This window comes from Daktulosphaira vitifoliae, unplaced genomic scaffold, assembly GCF_025091365.1.
Source record: "Daktulosphaira vitifoliae isolate Bord-2020 unplaced genomic scaffold, ASM2509136v1 Scaffold_2, whole genome shotgun sequence".
Classification (NCBI taxonomy): domain Eukaryota; kingdom Metazoa; phylum Arthropoda; class Insecta; order Hemiptera; family Phylloxeridae; genus Daktulosphaira; species Daktulosphaira vitifoliae.
Window position 1 is genome coordinate 40,845,036 of NW_026099573.1, and position 22,797 is coordinate 40,867,832.

Sequence of the window (22,797 nt, forward strand, 5' to 3'; positions counted from 1 at the left end):
AAAAATGACAGCATCGTCGCCATCAAGTGTAAGCCATCTGCTGTATATATCTCAAATACGATAGTATAAAAATATATATAATCATCTATAAAGCCATCTGGTACCATGCCCGTTTTGAACAAATGATTGTTTTTTTACAAATTAGGTAAAATAAACATTCTTACGTAGTTTTTATCTAAATATGTGCATGTCGCATATCAAAATAGCGGATTCGACGTTTAAAATTCATACTTTTCACCGTTACCGTGTAGTGTACCTGGAAAATGCATTTTTTTTTTCATAAAAAAAAAAAAACTTACATCTCATATATACTATATGACCACCCACCGCATCATAATCCAAAGTTTAGATTACAAACAAATAACTAAATAATAAATATATTCAGTTTTTTTTAACAAATTACCCAAAATCAACATTTTACGTACAATTTTTATCTAAAATGAAAATAATTGGCGATACTGTACGGTTAATTTTGATTTATCATATTCGATACATCGTGCACCTTAGGAATAAGCTAATCACCACCTCGACATGCGTACATCGTATTTTTATTGCGCTAAAGATACAAACGTTGCAATTCACACCTCCGACCGACACCGTCATCAGGGCGGTTACACGACTACGGCTTATACCCCGTCGACGACGTCGATGATGACGACGACGACGACGACGACGGTGACGACGACGGCGGCGGCGACGGCGGCGGCGGTTGCGATGACACAATATAACGCGCGACCGTTTGACGTACAACTCCTAGGTGGGAGGGTGTAGGCAGGGGCAGAGTCTTTAACATTATTGTATGTGACGTGATGACCTTAAGGGCGATTATATTACGTAACACCTGTGATGCTCCTGATTGAGGGGCACGCGTTGCTGCATACGTCACACCGACAACGACGTAACGCCGAGTCAGCTGACCACCTACCCTCCGCCAACCCACATTATTATCGCAATTTTAACAATAACACACTTGATTTACAACTTTAACAATTACGATTGACCTTAATTAACCATTTAATTACCCATTAACACTCTTAATTTATTACTTTTTGATGACGTATGACACTAATTACCATGGCGGCATCCTTTGATCCCCAGAACCCGCTATTTAGATACTACTACTAATTCGTGTAATCCTTTCGTCAGTGGTACTTGTTTTAGAGCACCAACCTTTATGTTACCCATATGTTCATCGATGATTACCATTTTATCACCCATTTTAAAGTCTCCGTCATCAGTAACGGTTACACTGTAGACCACATCAAAGTTTGATTGTTGTTGTTGTAACGGTTTAGACAGCACGACTGTTTAATTTTTACCAATATCATCGTATTCCTCGGCATCGTATTCCTCAGTATCATTCGATTTACGATTTTTAAATAAGTTTTTTGTTTGTTGTGCAATTTCTTCCAGAGGTTCAACGGTAGGTTTCAACGATACGCATGCTCGCGTATAAACTCTCTAGTTTGGTCCACACCACGTTTAAGTTCCAGTAATTTTTTTCTAATACTTTTTTTAGCTTTTATAATACTTGTTATATTCTCTTCCGACACCGACATTTTTTATTAATAACCAAGTGTCTAAAAATCAGCTCTTTTTATATAAATATCAAAACCTTTGCGATATCTCCCCTCGTTTAAAGGAAAATCTTTCGCTATCAACAAAAATTCATATCTTCCAGAGTTCCAGCATTTACCACACATTTCTTTAAATTCTATAAAACTAATATCTGACGAACAATGTTCATCGTATATGTATTTTAAATTAGTTTCGTCTTGTTTGTATAAAATAATCATATTCGTATTGTCTCTGATGAGTTGTTTTGGGATACGAGAATACGTCTGCGATAAATAAAATATATCGATACCGTTGTGTCAACTTCTACAAAAATATGATTCTATGTTTTTTTGTTTTTCACATACGACATCGTCAAATATAAATATAGAATTAAAAGTTGCTGTTTCCGGTGGTATTACTTGATCGTTATCGGTGTAAACGTTTATATATACCCCTTCTACGTCATNGAACGTTTATATTTACCCCTTCTACGTCATTGATAATATTCTCTAAAATTTTATACTTGCGTTAATCCGGAGTTTTTGTATAGAGGTATATGTTTTTAAATTTTAAGCCGTTTTCTTCCGTCAGTAAATTAAACATTACGTTTGTTTTACCACAATTGGATGGTACGCTAATTATACAACGTATATTATCGGGTAGCAAAGGTCCGTGTTTCATTCGTTTCGATTCAGATTTATTCAAATCGATGTTGGAAACAGGTAACTTACACGTTTGTACTTCGAAAAACATCACGTATAAAAGATTGANATTTTTACTTCGAAAAACATCACGTATAAAAAATTGATACAAAACATTCACTGTTTTAAACGATGATTCGACATCGACGATCAAACAATAATAAACGCGGTTACGGTTTAGTTAATTCTCTTATAAATAATCTCCCTGTAGAAGTTCATTGGCCAACGTATCAATACCTAGGACCCGGTACGCGATTGGAAAAACGATTGGCTCGTGGCGATCCCGGAAAAAATCCGTTGGATTCAGCAGCTCGTGATCACGATATAGCATACAGCATATATAAGGATATTAAAAATCGACATAAATCCGATTACATTTTACAAAACCGAGCTTGGGAACGTTTTAAGGCAAAAGACAGTACGTTCGGAGAAAAAGTAGCGGCATACGCAACTACCAATATAATGAAAGCGAAACGTAAACTCGGAATGGGAATAAATTTCAACTCGATTGTCAGTTCGAGTCGAAAAGCGATGCGTAAAATGAAGGGTAAAAGTGCAAAGAAAGCGAGTATCATTGCACTTGCAGCGGCAAAAAAAACATTCAAAGACTCGGCTCGAAAACCTACTACTCCTCGCACTATAAAAATACCAAAATTTGGTGGTGCGTTACCCTTGATTCCTATTTTCGCAGGTCTTTCTGCTCTCGGATCGTTAGCCGGTGGTGCTGCAAATNTGGTGTTTCTGCTCTCGGATCGTTAGCCGGTGGTGCTGCAAATATAATCAAAGCGGTGAATGCTGTAAGAAAAAATAAAAATGTAAAAAGCTCAGTTAAAATCGGTGGGGGTATGCTTTCAAAAAGAGGATCAGCTTTATATTTGAAACCATTTCAAAAAAACTAATTCATATGCTACCCAGTGATCATCCACTNTTCAAAAAAACTAATACATATGCTACCCAGTGGATCGTCCACTAAACAGCGATGATATTATAAAATATGCGAGATTATTCAAACTGTTTCATTTTCGTAATGTCTTTTCACGAGATAAGTTACCTAAAACATCAAGAAAGTTTGAATGTGCCGTAGTAAATTTGGATGATGATACGGGTAAAGGTACGCACTGAGTAGCATATTATATAAAAAAAAAAACTGTATTTTATTTTGATTCGTTTGGTAATTTACCACCGCCTTTAGAATTACGCAACTATTTAAAAAGTTGTCGTATAAAATTTAATTACACTCGTCTACAAGAGTTCGATACGTTTGTGTGTGGACAATTGTGTTTGAAATTTTTACTGGAACGATGCAACGGTCATTAACGTTATCTTTTCAAGATAACCAGTCTAGAATGATCAGCACTTTTTTTCCACCCATTGAACTAGATGGAACTGCAGAATTAGCACTTTTGAGTTTACAAGCATGCAATCTAAACCAAACGTTAGTGGAAAAAATAATTATTTTCGTGTTTTAACCGATGCAGTCAATCTCGGGAATTCAATGTCCATTAATGAATCGTTTATTGATTTATCAATACCGATTGGATCTTACGAACTAGATGATATAGGTAAATATCTCTCGGACGAATTGAAAAAACATAATATTATTTTCAAGTTTAAATCCAATGTGAATACATTGAAATCGGAAATGTTTTGCGATAAAACAATAGATTTCACAGCAAATAATAGCATAGGAGAGTTATTGGGATTCAATAAACGAATGTTTGAAGGTGGTATAGTGCACGAGTCGGATCAAATGGCTAACATTAACCCGTTATCATGTATAAGAATAGAGTGTGATATTGTACATGGCGCATTTGTGAACGGACGCGAGACGTGTTCGATTCACGAGTTTTATCCTTTGGTGTCTCCCGGCTATAAAATTGTAGAATCACCTAATAATCCAATATATTATCCCGTATTGACTAATCAAATAGATAACGTAAAAATTGAAATTAACAATCAGAACGGTGAACTTAGTGATTTCAGAGGTGAAAGTGTAACAGTTCGTGTTCATATACGTTATGGGAATACAATATAACGTTAAAAGAAAACGTTTTCTCGACACTGACAACAGTCATGTTTCAAAACTTCCAGTGTTAACAAGAGANCTGACAACAGTCGTGTTTCAAAACTTCCAGTGTTAACAAGAGAAAGCTTGAATACTCTCTTGAACCTTAACACGGCCGGTTATAGAAAGTGTACCAGAAATCATGTGAAAAAAAGAGGCACGGTACGGGATTAGAAACCGCGACCCAAGGCGTCCTATAGACAGACCTTACCACTAGGCCACCATGCACTTATGATTCAGATCCCGATACACTTTCATTTAGGTTGATAACGTGATATGCGGCTGAGGGAAACACGGTACCGTAACAACCTTGGTTACACGCTCGCAAAACATTATGGAAAACATTCTGAACATACACGAAAAGCCGTACTTCGAAGAAAGTATAACAAAATTTGAGTATCATTCGTATCAACCATTTTCTAGTAATGCGCGGTCGAATAATGATGAAATACGGATTGCGATACAACATCAAGATTTGTATACTCTTCCCAGTGAATCGTTGCTATACATCGAAGGCAAAATAGAGAAAAGTATGGAAATAGGTGAGAGTGTGTCATTTGTAAAATTAATTAACAACGGCATTATGTTTCTGTTTGATGAAATTCGTTACGAATTAAACTCGGTTAAACTTTATAAAGTAAGAAACCCTAGTATAACAACATGTATGAAAGGTTATGCCTCTTTTCAAACGGCAAACCTTTACCGATATCAGAACGCTGGATGGAATGAAAGTGGTGACAGTAAGTCGAAATTTGAAGTTTGTATACCTCTCAAATTAATTATTGAGTTTGCGGAAGATCATCGTAAAATTATAATCAATTCTCGACAAGAACTTATATTGCATAGATCCAGCGTGGATATTAACGCATTAAAATGTGAGCGNGATGTTAACGCATTAAAATGTGAGCGTGCGAATGGTAAAATAAAAATCCCAAAAATAATGTGGAGAATGCCACACATAAACGTAGAGGATAGTGTTAGATTGAAACTTTTGAAGACGTTAGATTCTCGTAAACCACTTTACATCGCTTTTANTGCGAATGGTAAAATAAAAATCCCAAAAATAATGTGGAGAACGCCACACATAAACGTAGAGGATAGTGTTAGATTGAAACTTTTGAAGACGTTAGATTCTCGTAAACCACTTTACATCGCTTTTAGAAGTTGGGAGTTATTTGAATATCCATTTTTACCACAAACAACAAAACATTCGTGGGNTAACAAAACATTAGTGGGCCGTAAAGACATCTACACATACTGAAAAACCTAGAATGTGATTATAGCGTTTCAAACTAAACGTAAAAACAATATATCTGCAGATATGAGCCAATTTGACCACTGTTCTCTATCATCACTCAAAGTTTTTTTAAATTCAGAATCTTATCCATATGACAGTTTAAATATTGATTTTGATAATGATAAATATTCAGCGTTATATCAAATGTATTCAACATTTCAAGATAGCTTCTATAATATTGAAAATGGTGATCCTATTTTAACTAAAGAAGAATTCAAAGATACCGCTCCTTTGGTTGTCATTGATTGCTCGNTGATACCGCTCCTTTAGTTGTCATTGATTACTCGAAACAGAATGAAAAAATTAAAAATGCTCCTGTAGACGTTCGAATTGAATTCGAAACCAAGATTCCTATACCAAACGATACGTCAGCATATTGTCTTATATTACATGATAAAATTTTCGAGTACAACGCAATGACTAGTGAAGTACACAAGGTAGTTTAATCTATGTTATTTCAAATCAACACATTTACAATGGTAATTGTTATATTATAATTTGTGAAAATTTACAATTGTAATCATTATATTATTTTTAAATTTTTTAAATAAATAATTATCATTGTAAACAATTTTTTTTATTTTTGTTTTTCAATTTTTTTTCATACTCTTCCATCGCCTTGAGAGTTATTAAATCTACTTCTAATGCTCTTTTTTCATCGTAAAAATCATTGTTCCCACACGTAACGTTTCCTAAATTTATAATTTTTATAATTACAAAACATTATTGTTATTATTATTATAATTTTTTAAATATATGTTATTACAATGCTCAAATGATTTTTACTTACGTTTTATTTCTTCGTTATCATCATCATCCATAGATTTTACAATATGATCCAATGTGTGTTGAGTAATTAACTCCATCAGACTATCTTCCATGTTTGAATTTTCTGACGGTTGTGAATCTAAGTGAGAATTCACCAAAGAATTTGCATTATCCTGCCATGTTGCTTGAGTAATTAACTCCATCAAATTCTCCTCCATACATGAATTTTTCCAGATGTCAACCAGAGAATATATAATTATTCTCTATCGATGCAACAAACGAATCAACATATGATTCATGACCAAATAGTCTCTAAAAACCCTTTCACGTAAATTTTTGTTTTTAACATTATGTGTTTTAAATAAAATAATTACCATATCCATTGCCTACGGTGGATGTTGAGTACAATCGATTATGGAATATTTATCGGATGATTCTATTTCGACTTGAACGGGATAATCTTCCATGAACCAAACATCAGGGAATAATTCTTCAGTCTATTAAAAATATATTAATTCTATTATATTTATATAAATAGAAATATTTTAAGTTTTTNGTATTATAATTATATAAATAGAAATATTTTAAGTTCTTACTAAATCTTGTGAGAATTCTTCAATATTTATACTGCTTAAATTATTAAAATATTCTTCTTCGATACCCGACAATGAATAGGTTTTCTTGTTTAATTTTTTTTGAACCTGTATTGACATGATGTGGGTTTCAATTCCAAATAATGACTAACACCCTACAGTCTCTTTACACTCACAGTAAAATTCAAAGTGATGATTTAGCTTTTCTTATGATACTGTGATTGGTTTAAATTTGTTGACGTTTAAAAGAAAAAAACATCTGGAGAGAATTTCATGAAGTCTAACGGATATTTTTGAATTTTTAATACGTTTCGTTTTTTCGCAAATTTATTTAATACTTGGGTGCATGTACAGTTCCTATCCACCTCAATAACAACAACCATAATTTTAGAAACTTATGTTTTATATGTAGTATTTAACCCATGTGAGTACAACATTTTTAACATGATTATTATAAGTTCTTAAATAATAATCAAACAGCGATTAGACGTAAAAATATTTATTTTTTCAATTAAAAATAAGTTATAATACGTTATATTATTCATCTTTTTTACAATCATTTTAGTAATATTATCGTTTTCTATTATTAAACAGTTGATTCGAAAAATCCATTACAACTTTGAATATCATCAACATCATCGTAAATATACTCGAAGTGATTTTCCAAAAGATCTGGATCGTTATCGTTGTTTCTAAAAATATTTAATTTAATTTAGTTTTATACAATAAACAAACGAAGTAAAGTATTGACCTAATATTTTAATTTGTCATTTGCATAATATCCTGATTGGTTTGATGTTTGAAATCCACTATGAATTGATCCCAAATACGTTTAATAATACATTTATAATCGAAAGTAACGATTTCTTTGTACAATGCGGCCGAAGTTTTTGACATAACTGATATATCCGTATTTTTGACGATCGAGTACATTAAATTTTCGAGTAATAGTATAAACTTGTTTATTACTAAATCCTTTATTTTTTCAAAAACTTCTTCACTCTGCATACACAATAATTTACAAGTTTCCAATTTCTCTTTTGCTACCTCCAGAAGACATGATTTCATTTCTTTCAGAACAATTAGATTTTCTTCCGTCAATGACACACGTCCCATTCCATGTTCTTCAATACCTTTACCCGAAATCGATAGATAATTTTTCGAGAAACATTTAGATTTTACAATGTTGAAATTTGTGTTTAGATAAATTTTTGATTTACATGAATCATCCATGAACGATATCATTTCATCGATTAAATGTAAAAAATCAGTAAATTTAAAGATGTCCATCCATAAATACATAGTCTGTGTTATTATTATTATCACTGGTGAATAACGATCGTTAATCCATGTGCAACCGATGTGTATGAATTTTCTATCTACAAAACTCAAATTGAATACAGATGTTCCCAGCATAACAAAATCGGGTTGAGATGGATACCGCGTCGATAATTTAACATTTTTTACACCTGCACTTATGTTCATATTAAACATCGCACTAATATACTTCACTAATCACACACGATTCAGACATACGACAACACAATAGGAGTTTTCTTACGTTCGACCACGATTTATAGATATTTCTGAAGAGGGTGGGGAAGGATTTGAAATATGGTTGGTTGTTTATTCAAAGAAACATAAATATAATAAGATGATTTAATTAATAAAATCAACGAGTCGATAACAACTTTTAGACCAGTATTTTGGAAGTTATTAGCATGTTATAGATATAGCTGGAGGTGAAACGTGGGTGTTATTTTTATCACTAGTGACTTGACACGATCATTCACATCATCTACTCTCACAACAGTCGTCCTCATATCGCATTCAATTACATACCTTCATCTCTTTTTTGGTCTTTCTCTACCTCTTCTTCCTTCAACATTCATTTCTATAATTGTTCTTACAGTTTCCGATTCTTCTCTCCTCATAACAGGACGAAACCATCTAAGTCTATTTTCTCCCACAAATGACGCTACACCTATACTCCCTCCTATATGCTCGTTCCTTATCCTATCTTTTATAGTCATTCCAGTTATCTATCTAAGGATTCTCATCTCTGTTACACTCGTTCTCGGCTCTACTTTCTTGTCAACTGCCCAACACTCTGAACCATACATCATAGCTGGTCTCACTACAGTCTTATAGAATGTACCTTTTACCAGTGGCGGCTCGTGGGTCTCGGAAGTGGTGAGGCAAACTTTTAATTTAGTAAATTTGAATAAAGAATATACCTATTTTTAAGATTATAGGTACACGTAGATAATAGCTGTATTAATCGGTAACATGTTAATTCTTTAAAATTTTTATAAATTATAAGATGAAAAATTATAATCGTTAAATACTTTTATACATTGACTGATAACTGATATGACAAACGTAATTCGTTTGTTGTTTTTGTGGGGTAAGCATAGATTAGGAACAATAACGACATAATGTCGATTCCATTAATTTATATNATAAGATGAAAAATTATAATCGTTAAATACTTTTATACATTGACTGATAACTGATATGATAAACGTAATTCGTTTGTTGTTTTTGTGGGGTAAGCATAGATTAGGAACAATAACGACATAATGTCGATTCCATTAATTTATATGTAAAATGTCGTTTCGCATTTGAAACCACCTGGCACACGATGGTGTTCACCGCTGAGGAAAATTTACATCAGCCTCATTTTACCAAGTATTCACGACTCTCCCCCACCAATCAATCTTAATAATCCAGTATAGCAACTGAATCCAAAAATAGTTTGCCTCTCGGACCTCATCGGTTTGCTTCGTAATCGGTAGTGTAACGTGTTGTCATTTTTTAATCATTAACTAACGGAGAGCGCAGACCTTTGGTTTCGGCACTGACTACCGTGTTATATCTCGCTGTGTTTGTGCAGCGCCAGTCAGGCTCAACATTATGTTATCTATTTTCGTCCTATTATCTTTTGTTCAAGATTACAAATTGAGTTAATTATAAAAATAAATTATAATATTTTGAAAGATATTTGATAATGATAGAGGCTCGAAATAAATAAATTATTAAAAGATGAATTGCAGGTGAGATTGTGCCTCACTTGCCTTACCCGACGAGCCGCCACTGCCTTTTAGCCTCATGGAATTATTTTAACGCATCACACACCACATTTTGTTACAATAAATAAATTTTTAAATCACTTACAGAAAAAAATAATAATTTGGGAATTTATGTTTCTTTTAATCTATTGTTTTTAAGTTAATAAAAATCACAAAATTTATTTTTTTATAAATTTTTAGGAAGATGAATTTGTGACTGTCAAAGTTAAGGTTAGTCATATTTCAAAATAATTCATGGCTGTATTGAGGTGATCACACTAAATGGTAGACTTTTTAAATCAATAGAAGATATTCTGGGTTTAAAAAAGTTGCTGATCCTTTTTTTAAAACAATTAATTTTACACCAAACGCAGAAATGACACGCGAAAACTTAATCTAAAACTTAATATAAATAGCATATGCTATTTATATTCGGTAACTTGTCTTTAACGAGACAAAGGACAATTTTCTTTGTTTCAAAATAAATTTACCTAATCGCCATGGTCGAAATATACTTAGTATTAATGTACTGTACATAAAAAATTCAAAGATATTAATACGCACTTTAGCCATTACTAAAATTGATAGTAGTAAGTCTGTCAATTTGAAAAATATAGTTGTTAATGTACTGGGGAAGGGGGTATAATCTTAAGCCTCTGGGCACTTGCCCTTGTCCATCTCTAAGGAGCTCAAATGGTAATCACATTTTATAATGAAAATAGAAATAACACACGAACTATATTATAAAACGATACTATTATTTTATTACTAATACTTGTAATTAGTTAAGTCTAACTTATAAAATCACTAAGGAGATACTTATGACATTATTTTAGTAATAACAGACTGACAAATACACAATTGCCTATTTATCAACACTACATGAGTACAAGAACGTACAATAGGACAGTACTGAGACTGAGCTCCGACAAATAAACTTGTAAGTATGTGTCTATAAATAATTCACTATTATAAATTAAAAATATGTATAAATAAAAAATATACAAATAACATATTCTAATAAATGCCAATATTAATAGTGGGGGTTAAAGGAAAGTTAGTGTAAGTCAAGTTTTCAAAATAATTTAGTTAAGTGATATACACAAATCTTTAAAGTTTTATCTATTGATATGAAATTCGAAAAAAGTTGTAACTCATAATCTCTACGACTTTTTTATTACATAAAAATGTATAAGTATTTTAATGAATTTATAGTATGGACAATTTTGTGAAAGTTACATTTCAACAAAAAATGATTTAAATAATTTATGACGAATGAAAAATATTTTGTTTTTAATTCTCAAAATTATAATTATTTTAGAATATATCTAGTGGTCAACGATAAATCAATTAACCTGTATATGTAAGATATATATGTATTATTACGATGAACTTTATAAGTTGAATTGTCATAAGCATTAAATTTAATATACTTTAAAAAGTGATATGTTTATAAATGAAAATAATTCAACTAATATAAGCCTCAAAAATTATGCTAAGATTATATTTAGACTTCAGTCAAATATATAAAACAGTTAATACAATTCAGTTTCTAATATTACAATTTTTTTATTTTAGTATAACAATAATTTAAAAAGATAATTTATTATGGCTTACGAGAAACTATTGTTTGTCACATTGATTTTATATCTTCCAGCCTTTTCTGAGGTAAATTTGTTTAATATTCCTTTTAACTAAATACAGTTTAATATAATATATTTAACAAACTATGCTTTAAATCTAAACGAGTCTGAGAAATTGTTTTGTAATATATTTTGTTTAACCTCGATGCGTAACTATGAATTTATTAGTTATATTCTTCTGGGTTTATTTTTCGTGTCAGTTATTCTTCAAATTGATCAGCTTTTACTGAACCGAATTTTCTCATTAACATGTTAAAAAATCACAAAACTTATCTAGTTGAAGGTCCTAACTATTAGGTCACGCTATGACCTAGTCAGACCACTCCTAGTTTTAAATATATTTTTATTCTATTACTATTACTTTCGTTATTATTAAATAATTAAGTTTTGAACATTTCTATTGTAGCATCTATTTAAAAGCCTAGAGTTGTATAAAATGATTACTATGATTTTTATTGAAATGATTTATTTCGATACTAATTATCAAAAATAGTGATTTTGACAAAATGTTGAGTTTTTCTCATAAATTTGCTCTTGATAGTTATTTTATAAGTTTTCGCCAATACATCAATATAAAAAATACGATTTTCTAATAATATTAATATTATTATACATATGTACATCAAGCTCTTTAATTTTTATAGACTTTTGCTATAAAAGTAACTAAATATTACTTAATCACTTAATAATTTTTTATAATATCCTTTTTTTACAGTATTAAATTATTGTAACAATTTCATACTAAATTTAATTACTATAATAATAATTATTTATTCATATATTATACTCAAAAATCAAAAAATTTCTATAAGAATATAAGAGTTGATGTTGATTTGGAATAAGCCACAAATTTCTTAAAATTAAACACTATTTATAGATTTGCATCGAAGCGTTCTTATAATAATGATTTTAAACAATGTCAGATATTATTTACACTTGTCTAAACTATGCCACGTCCCAACAGTACCTCGACCTTACTGTGCTACTGTTTTTTTTTACCATAGTAATTTAAAATTTTATTAAATACAGGACATAACATTATTTCTTTCTGAATTTTGCATAAATTTTTTGTGTTATTATAACAATTAATGGAGTTGAAAATACCTTCAAATTTTAATTTTAGGCAAAAAGGTTCGATGACAATTTTTTTAGATAGTAGATCTGCGTGTATCTCCTTCACAAATATTTGAATAAGTATCATAATTAATGGATTTCAATCTCATTTTTTGTGAATGGTTAGAGGAAATTTTTTTTATTGATTTGTTCATAATTCAACCAATGTTTTGTGTTCTGTTAGTGCTGTTATCTTACTGCTATATATGAAAATTGAGTTTACTACGGGTGAAAATGAAACTAACGAAATTTTTCTAACATGCCCTTTACACGAATACCACTGGTTTGTTCTCTTGTAAAAGGTAGTAATTTATTTTTAAATTATCTTTAGATAAATCACATTATAGGTTATTTTGGGTCAAAAAGAGATAGGGTAGGAGAGTGGTTTTTAGAATCTTTAAATTATATAAGGCTTTTAATTGTCTTCAAGTTTATACTCAGCTGATATATTTCTTTAATAGTTCTCCGAGGAATATTATCATTAAAGAGATTTTATAAATAAAATCTCTTAGATAACATGTTTAGCATTCGGAAGAAACCCTTATTTATTAAAAATATGTCGTTTCAACATAAATCTCAAAAATATTTTTGGATTAATTTTAAAAATATTTCTGGTATAATTACAATGGTAAATGGGAGCCGTTCAGATTTATAAAACTGAAATGGGTTGGTAAATGTGTAAAGATTTACAAAACGAGTCCATTTTAACATGTCTGAATCCCTTTTTAATATCAAATATACTAAAAGTTTGATGAGTTGATTAAAAGACAATTATTTTGTCAGGTTTCCTAATTATTACAAGAATACTCCATCACTATTAAAGTTCCCTTACTTCGGATATGATGTTGTTTTTTAAGATTTGTTTATTTTTATGCGTACTTTCTCTATTACTTGTATTATTTCATAGTTTCTGTTTATAAAAAAATAACTCCATTCTATTTAATTTTACCCTATTGGATAAAATTAATTTATTTTTTGTTTTTCGTCATCATCGGTGTTTCTTGTTAACTATATTTACTCTATTTTCTAATTTATTAATTATATTTAAATCTTTGCATAATGTTAAGTCTAGAATAGGTGTCGTGCTATTATTAACTATTGAGAAGGTTATTTGTTTAGGTGTGTTTTTATTACACATTGTAACTCTACTATGCTTATGGATATTAAAGTTTATAGTTATAACGTGTCCCTAATATAGTTTTAACCTAATATTAATATTTTTATGAGATTTTTAATAATTTAAGCTTTCATAATTTTTTTCTGGTAATAAGTTAATCTAAAACCTCGTATTTAACTTACAAATAACATTTAAATTTTCTACCTTAATTTTTCCAGTCATTAATTGTGAAAGTTGATTTCATCGACTCCAAATAATTGATTGACTGTCCCATTGCTCTATAATTTTTGATATAAGCCATTTCTCTATTTGAATTAGTTTTGAAAAAACTGACTTCAAAATAGGGTTTCTATGATTCTTGCATTATTTACCAAATGATGTACACTTTCTAAATTCACGTGTGGCGTTGCGCCTCTTACATAAGTATATGTTATGAATTTCCTTTCCTTTGTTTACAAATTCATATTTTTTCTTTTATACAATGTTTAAAATCTAATGCGTATTTAGTGATGGTGCAACTTCATTAGTAATTCTCACTTGTTCCTTAGAAATTGTCCTCTGTTTGATTATTGCTATTGATTTTCTAAGAAGAAGTGTTTTATTCCTATAAAACTCTTTTGTAATGTGGATCATTGATGTTAAGAACATATTGGTTCCTAATGATTAAGTATTCTAGCTTTTCATATTCATAGATTGCTACGTTTAAGTCTGTAGCATAATTTTCTATGGATTGTCCTACTTTGCGTTTATATTTGAAGAATACGTGTGTTTTATAAACAATATTACTTTTTCAACAACAATACTTATCAAATGCTTTAATGGCTTTATCAAAACTAAACACATTAACTTTATAAAATTCAATTATTTTAAATTTATTGTACACAAACAGTCTTCTTCTATAAGAGTCAGCATTATTGCTACCTCGGTCTCGTCTGATTTTCCGGCTTTATCAGTTGTTAGAAAATAAAAGACAAAACGCTTCCTCCTATTTCTCTCTAGAGAGGTTATGAGATCTATATTAGATACGGTTTTGTCATCGTCTGAGAACACTTATTTTAACAACAGAACATTCCATAAGCGTTTTAACTGTTTGGGTTTGGGATGTCAACAGCGAATTGTTTTATAAGTTTACTAAATACTAATGATCAGAATGATTATATATATATTAATAAAAATATATAATATAGTATAATAAAAAGTGTGGATTATCTAATCTAATTTAAGGTTGGGTAAGATGTATGTTTAGCCAACGGGCTCCTACGATAACGGTTGGCCCGTATGACTGGTAATACTCAACACAAAGAAACAAATGACTTAAACAAATGTATACCCAAATATAAAATAAAAGAGATTGATGTGCTTACAGTTATTATTTGTATATATTATAAAATAATATGGTTATCTTGTTCAGTTTATAATTAATAAATATACTGGGCGTCCCCTAATACAAATGTAGATACAATGAATAGACTAAACTATAAATAAATTTACATACAATATTATAATAGGATTTAACTCGTTCTTTCTACAGATTTGACTAACTTCACTATGATAGCTTCCAACCTTTTAATATAACTGTCTAACAATCACGGACTACAACCGGTGTTAAAGTTTTCGTTAATAATTTGAACTTCAATAAGATCACAACTTTTAGCTCAGNTCACAACTTATAGCTCAGTTTTTCACGGCTCTACGCAATAGGCCGGAGAACAACAATATTGTAACACAAAAAAACACGCGTACGTCGATTACGTAACGGTATCACGATACAATATAGCACAACAAAACATTAGCATATGTCAACCATATCTAGTCAGCCGACAGACTGCTTGACCGTGAAAAATGTTTGGCTCGGTATTGTCAAAGGCCGCAGTATATACTTTCAACCGGTACACGTTATCAATACCGACTGAGGAGAAGATAACATGTGCTGTTATGAACAATGTATATCAATGATATACAAAATTTCATTCCAGCAATTAATTTGACACAAAAATATAATTAATTAAAATGACATAATGAAATTTAATTATTTATAATATCTAGTTATAGACATACACAATTAATAAACAATAGAATAACAATTAATACAATTATAGTTTAACAGTATCGTAATATAATTGAATAGTATATGAACCAGTTCATAATTTTTGAGTTTATAAGGAAGTATAGTCAAATTTTTGGATTAGATAATATATTAGGTTAAATAGGTACAGTTGAATTACTAAGATTCTTACCTTTAACATGAATATCGTACTTATTTTTATTGTTTTCATTATTGTTAAGGTTTAGGAATATTATTGTAGATGGAATAATCTATTTCTAATACTTAATCAATATATTGTAGATCTTACTGTCATTCTTTATTAATGAAACATTAGGAGTTATTACCACAATAATTTCAGAAAAAGATAAGTAATTGAAAGAAATATTAACTAAAAAATGATTTGTAAATCTATGTTAAAACTTACTTTTCCATTGATTTTACATAAATATTACATTTTTTCAATAACCACTATAGATATTATTATTAAAATTTCAAAAAAATCATTTTACAGCCATTTTCATTTGTCATTGAAGAAATAGAAAATGATGATATCTCTCCAGATTTCATTTTAATGCTTAATCAAATTGAATCTATAGTAAGTCCAATTATATTTCCAGAAAAAGCTCTAAGTCCTTTTGATGAAGAAGAGGTTGACATTTTAATGAATAAAACTACTAAGCCTCCACGCAGTATTATTGAAAAAATAAACCTTTTTAGTAATATTACAAAAGCTGAACAGCTGATCATAGAAAAAAAATTAAACGTGAGAGAGAAGTATGAAAACAAAAAAAATTCACTGCATTGTATTAATACTTTAATTTTAAATGCTATTATCTGGAATATAAAAAATTCATTGTTAATTAATGAAAAGCCAAATCCAGATAAACTAGAAATTTTTGAAAAATATAAAATGTATTTATCTCGTATGCTGTCTGTATTATATTATGGCCGTATTAGAGCCAAAAGATGGCTTACTTATTTATATGACAAATTGTTAAATATAGCAGATACAGAGACAAATAAAATGATAATGGAAAAAAAATTTATAAACAGAGAATTTTGTTTTAAAAACATCGAAGATGCTTATAAGAAGTGTGAAGATAGTAATTTTATTCCAAAAAATCCAAGACTACGAACTGAAGATGAATTTTACAGTTTTTATAAAGTTTTTGACATCATCGAACAGTTGTATAATAATGAAGAAATGAACCGGGGCTATATTTATGAAAAAATGTTTAGTATGGAAAATATAACGTTGTACTTTTTACAAGATCAGTATAAAATAATTTTTGGACAAATGTCTGTTAGACAATTTGATTGGCAAGTAAGTAAAAATAGCATAGAAAAATGTAAAAGAGATATTGACATGATTTATCTAAATCGTGAATGGTCTATCGAACCTTTTCTTTGGAAACTAAACTATCATTTAAAGTTTCAACAAATTGTGTTTACACATATTTTACAATATATTTTATTTCATATGATCCATTTTCTTGATAGTTGTAGTACTAAGACATCGGTAGTATGTTGCGATTGTTCGCCAACACAAATGTCAATTAATCAATATAGAAACTTGTGGCATCTTATTGTGGAACCACTAAAAACTGTTAATGAACTATTAGGTTTCAAGGACACTTTATTAAATCAAATATTGATAATTTTCGAGGCCAAATCACCAAAACAGTCACAATATCAAACATTATATTATCAAGTTAAGATTTTACACAGACGTTGTTTACAGGAATTAAAGGTACCGTTGACATTTACTGCACATGAACGAAGTTGTGATGAAATACATGATGAAATTGACAAAGTTGCTATTGAAATGAACATTAGAGATTTTGAAAGTTATATTACAGGAGTTAAGACATTATTAAATCCTATCGACAATAGTTTGTTTTTTATTAGATTTTTATACCAAGACTTATTATTTGAATGTAAACAAGAATTCTTCCCTTGTATTTGTGAGTATAGACCATAATTATGGTTACAATGATATATTTTAATATAATTTTTAAATACATTTTACAAAATGCACGATATAATTTTATATTATGAATTTATTAATTATTTATATTTAAAAATCCAAAAAGTGTGTTTCAAATTTATATATATATATATATATCGAAAGTTAAACGTAAAAAAATAAATTTTCATCAATTATAAATGTGTTATCCATGTTTTTAATGTTTATTAATTTAATTTAAAATTTTTGTTTAATAATCATGTATTTTCATTTTTCACATTTTAGGTGACATCGAAAATCTAATATAAAATATAATTATTAAAATTTCAAAAAAATTATTTTTCAGTCGTTCATTTGTCATCGAAGAAATTTGCCCCACATAGCAATTTGTAATTTCCACTTTATTAAACATTTAACCAGTAAAGTGGACCCCCTTGTAATCCGACATGTCTATTATTATTGGGTATTTTTTTTTAAATCTTCGCTATTGTAGATAATGCATGATTGAATAGGTTACAATTGTGCCACCACTATTGTGCTCAAAGTATAGATTCTTTTTTTACTGTTTATTCATTATTTTTTTTTTCGTATACGTACCTAGTAAATTATGTTGTCACAAGCCCAAAAGCGAAAGCACAAAACACTGACAATTAAAGGAAAATGTGATATTTTAGACCATTAAAATCGTAATGAATCTTTTAATAGTTTAGCAAGTGAATATGGCGTAGGCCAATCTACAATTTATGATATTAAAAAAAATCATGAGAAGATTAAAAACTTCGTATCAACTACTGACTTTGGGCCAGGCAAGAGCCAGACACTCAAGTAAGCTGAACATCCAGAAGTGGAAGAAGCTTTATAAATGTGGTTTCTTCAGGAAAGAAATAGGTATGCTCCAATTTCGGGACCCATGTTGGCCATGAAAGCTAAGTTTTTTTATAAGGAAATTATAAAAAAAGATGATTTTGTAGCTAGCAAGGGATGGTTAGAACGTTTCAAAAGTCGTCATGGCATACGTTTAATGACTATAACAGAAGAGAAACTTTCTAATGATACTACCTGCATAAAGCCATTTAAATTTAAATTTTTGTAAAAGGTGAAAGATTTAAATCTTAACCCATCACAAGTGTACAATGCAGACGAATCAGGACTTTTTTGGCGTGTGATACCAAACAAAATTTTCGTTTTTTAAAACGAAAAATCCGTATCTGGGCGAAAATTAAGTAAAGAGCGTGTAACCATACTACCATGTGCAAATTCTGCAGGTACACACGCGCTAAAAATAGCGGTCGTTGGAAAATCTATTAAACCACGTGCATTCAAAAACATTGATTTGCCTGTATACTATTATGGTCAAAAAAGTGCGTGTATGACAAAAGACCTTTTCAAGAAATGGTTTGATGAATGCTTTGTACTAGAAGTTTTTGTTCAAAATGGTTGAAAAATCATAATTTTTCTCAAAAAGCGTTATCGCTTATTGATAACGCTCCCGGTCATCCATCTGAAGAAGAACTGTCAACTGAGGATAAATGCATCACTACGACGTTTCTTTTACCAAATTGCACTGCACTGATTCAACCAATGGATCAGCATATCATTCAGTTTGTCAAGCAAGATTATAAGAAAAATCTACTTCTAAAAGCTATATCAAAAGATCAGCCAATAGAAAAATTTTTAAAAGAATTCAATATGAAAGACTTGGTTTTTGCTTTTTGTCAATCATGGAATACATTATCTTCGTCAACTATTACATCATCTTGGAAAAAGTTATGTTCGGATATAGTCACCAGTCCTAGCAACGATCCACAAATCAGTGTAACTTCGGAAGTAATAGAGCAAGTTGCTGCTGAAACACAGATAAGTTCGCAAGATTTGGAAATCTAATATCATGGAATGAATAAGGAGGAAAATATTTTTTATGAAATGTCTGACGATGAGATTACAAAAGAGATATCTAGTAATACAACCATAAATCAGGGAGATGACGACGACGTAATTGCAACTACTCCGCAAGTGATAGCACAAGATGCAGCTAACGCCTTTGAACTGGGTTTGTAATGGGCTGAGGAGAATGGTGCATCCTACAACGAACTTTTACTTTTAAGAAGACTGAGGGACAGAGTGTTGGTCTCACGTTTCAATAATGTTAAGCAAAAAAAAATTGATAAATATTTTCATGCTTAATAAATTCATATCATGATTTTCATTCATAATTTTGACTATTTTAATATGTACATTTATTTAAACACAATTACATAGTAATTGTATTCCTTAATGTAAAGTTTTTATTTTTTGTAAGTTCTCTAGCATTAATGACGTTAATTTTATAATAAAACATAAGCTTTCTATTGTGTTGTTTAATTTACTTAAGTTAATACATAATTAACTAGTACATAATGAAGCATGATTTCTACTTCATTAATCTACTTCTATTCATTTCTACTTCTATAATCCGACAAATTCGATAGTTCGACACTGACCTGCAAAACATTTGTCGGATTACCTATTCACTGTATTTAATTTCTATTAATAGTTAAATATTTGTTATTTAATGTTTATACGAGGTTTAATTATCCTTTTAAAGTTCATATTCAAAGAAGATTAAAAAAATTATCTTTGATAAAAATTTAAATAATGCTTAAGTTTAAATATTTAGAACTGTACGTTTCAAATATTTTCTGTTAGTATAAATTACAGATAATAATGATAGGTTCACGCAATATTTAATAACTTTGATTTATACATGTAAATGTTAAAGGTTAGAGAAACCTATATTTAAGAGTTGCCGCGTATCGTAATACATAGAGCATTCAGTAAGTAAGGAAAAAGACTTCTATTGTTCTTATTGTTTATAACAATTTACCTATTTCCTTACTTACTGAACACGTTGTACATTACACAAACAATAATAATAATACATATTATTTTTATGTTATTATAATGATAGTGATTCTACAAAGTGTTCAATAATTAAGGAAGCAGTTATATTGTTTTAAACAATGAAAACAATATAAATCAATTTCCTTACTTACTGAACACTCTACATAGCTATAGAATTTATAGCTAAAGGTACATACACTCTACATAGCTATAGGTGTTTTATTCTATTATAATACGCCAATAAACATGATATATTGGACACACCAATGTCGCCCAATAAAACTCAAATTCTAAAATCGTCAAAAACAATGTTTATTATGATATCCAATAAACGACGACCGCGACTTGCAAAACAAAATTATATATATATATATATATATATATATATTGAATTTAATAAAATATTTGAATTTTTATTATAACTTTATTCGTTTATTAGGTATAAACATAAAAAGTTTTCAATTTTTGAGTTTATATACATGTTTAATACACAAGGGATAGTAAATACTGGTAGCTAATTAGTCTTTTATGACATTGCTGTCACAGTCACGAAGTGTTTATTGTCAATTATGACTATCAACAGATATACTTTCTGTATTGCCAGTTAGTGTATTTATAAACTTACAACAATGTGCCTTACTACCATTTATAATAAATGCTGTGTAGCTGCGAATATCAATGTCAAAAAAAAAATGAATTAGCTAAAAAACTCTGTATATATTTATTGACTATGAACGCATAGCTTACTATAAATAACTTATTGTGGCCTATCGGAAATATTGAGCATACATTTTCTGTAGCGATAGAAAAACCAGTGCTTGGCTTCATTAAAGTATTCAATATACGATCGTCGGTTGGTGTCTATGTATTAATTTATTATTTATTTGTAGTATTATAATTTTTAAAGTTTAAAATTTAATAAAATAATTAGGGTTGTTAAAAAACATGTTTTTTAAACCTGTTTAAAACATAAGTAAACTACTTAAAATGTACAATGAGACTAAAATTAAATTGTAAATTTTTGGTGTTTAAAAAAGAAACCGGCGATAATATTGCCATAAATTACATAATTTAATAAAACGTATTTAATAATTCATAATTCCAAAATAATGTATAATCTACATATACAATAAATACACCTGTTAATTATGAATCTCATATTTAATAGTCAAAATCATTACTTTAATATTGATTAAAATTGACCCCAAAAATTTTAGAGACGGTCTAACGGAGACCATCGCTAAAATATGTGACGGTTGATGTTGAGATTAAATCAATTGATAAAATGTTTAACATAGTATGTTAACTGTATTTATAATAATTATTAAGGAAATTCACTTTCCGATGATACGAATATAACTAGTATAAAAGTTGTGTAATAATTATTTAGTTGCAAAGATAGTAAATGTTTAGATTTTAAAAATGCTTTTACGTACACACACAAAAAAAAAAAACCCAGCACAGGGGGGTCGAGGCACAGTGGTGACGTGACATATTTGGATCAAGTATAATGATATCTGACAGTGATTAAAATCACTATCATAAAAAACGCTTCGATGCAAATCTTTAGATAGTGTTTAATTTTAAAAAATAGGTGGATTATTCCAAAAGCAACATGATCTGCTAGTTCGTTATTAATATCCTGATTCAGATAAAGTATATCAAATGAAAGAGGGATTATTAAAAAATATTATTTCTCATAAAAAAATTGTAATGATCCATACATTTTTCAAAAAGTTATAGCATAATAAAGTTAAAAATGGAAAATACAAAATCGAAAATTTTCACACAAAAATAGCATTCCGTAGCCATTTTCACCATGAAGATAAAGTCCGAAATTTTTTTTTACCATAATAAAGTATATTACATTAGCTTTAATTTAAGATATATATAAAAGTGTCAGACCTTCCGGAACACTTTCAAAATTTAAGTTGAAAAAGTTCTACTTTCTATATGCATTTTTATGTTTTGAATCCCCC

The 22,797-nt window shown here is 29.4% G+C and overlaps 2 protein-coding genes and 1 long non-coding RNA gene across 4 annotated transcripts in view; 2 read left to right on the plus strand and 1 right to left on the minus strand.

Moving 5' to 3' along the window:
- LOC126899466 (uncharacterized) overlaps positions 1-18,082 on the plus strand; it is a 37,778-nt gene extending 19,696 nt beyond the window's left edge. The window contains exons 6-10 of one of the 2 annotated variants that reach the window (XM_050674425.1): positions 10,254-10,283; positions 10,889-10,992; positions 11,631-11,720; positions 16,484-17,296; positions 17,714-18,082. In XM_050674425.1, the coding sequence (XP_050530382.1) occupies positions 11,661-11,720; positions 16,484-17,296; positions 17,714-17,953 (1,113 nt within the window). In that variant the 5' untranslated portion in view covers positions 10,254-10,283; positions 10,889-10,992; positions 11,631-11,660 and the 3' untranslated portion in view covers positions 17,954-18,082. Of the gene's footprint in view, positions 1-10,253; positions 10,284-10,888; positions 10,993-11,630; positions 11,721-12,937; positions 13,111-16,483 lie in introns of those variants that run through there. The other variant, XM_050674424.1, reaches the window with a different exon arrangement.
- On the minus strand, positions 5,905-7,444 carry LOC126899473 (uncharacterized). Its single transcript, XR_007702601.1, has 4 exons — positions 6,985-7,444; positions 6,763-6,885; positions 6,411-6,700; positions 5,905-6,312 (listed from the first exon to the last, which is right to left on the minus strand). It is a non-coding gene; the product is annotated as an uncharacterized LOC126899473 (long non-coding RNA).
- Positions 18,083-18,237: 155 nt separating the features above from the next.
- On the plus strand, positions 18,238-19,890 carry LOC126899472 (tigger transposable element-derived protein 2-like). The gene is made up of 2 exons (XM_050674433.1): positions 18,238-18,826; positions 18,910-19,890. The coding sequence occupies exon 2, from the start codon at positions 19,343-19,345 to the stop codon at positions 19,820-19,822; it is 480 nt and encodes a 159-aa protein (XP_050530390.1). The 5' UTR covers positions 18,238-18,826; positions 18,910-19,342; the 3' UTR covers positions 19,823-19,890.
- Positions 19,891-22,797: the final 2,907 nt, after the last annotated feature.

Excerpts from the sequence above, each read along its gene's own strand:
- LOC126899472 (XM_050674433.1), top strand. The coding sequence starts at position 19,343 with ATGCTTTGTACTAGAAGTTTTTGTTCAAAATGGTTGAAAAATCATAAT.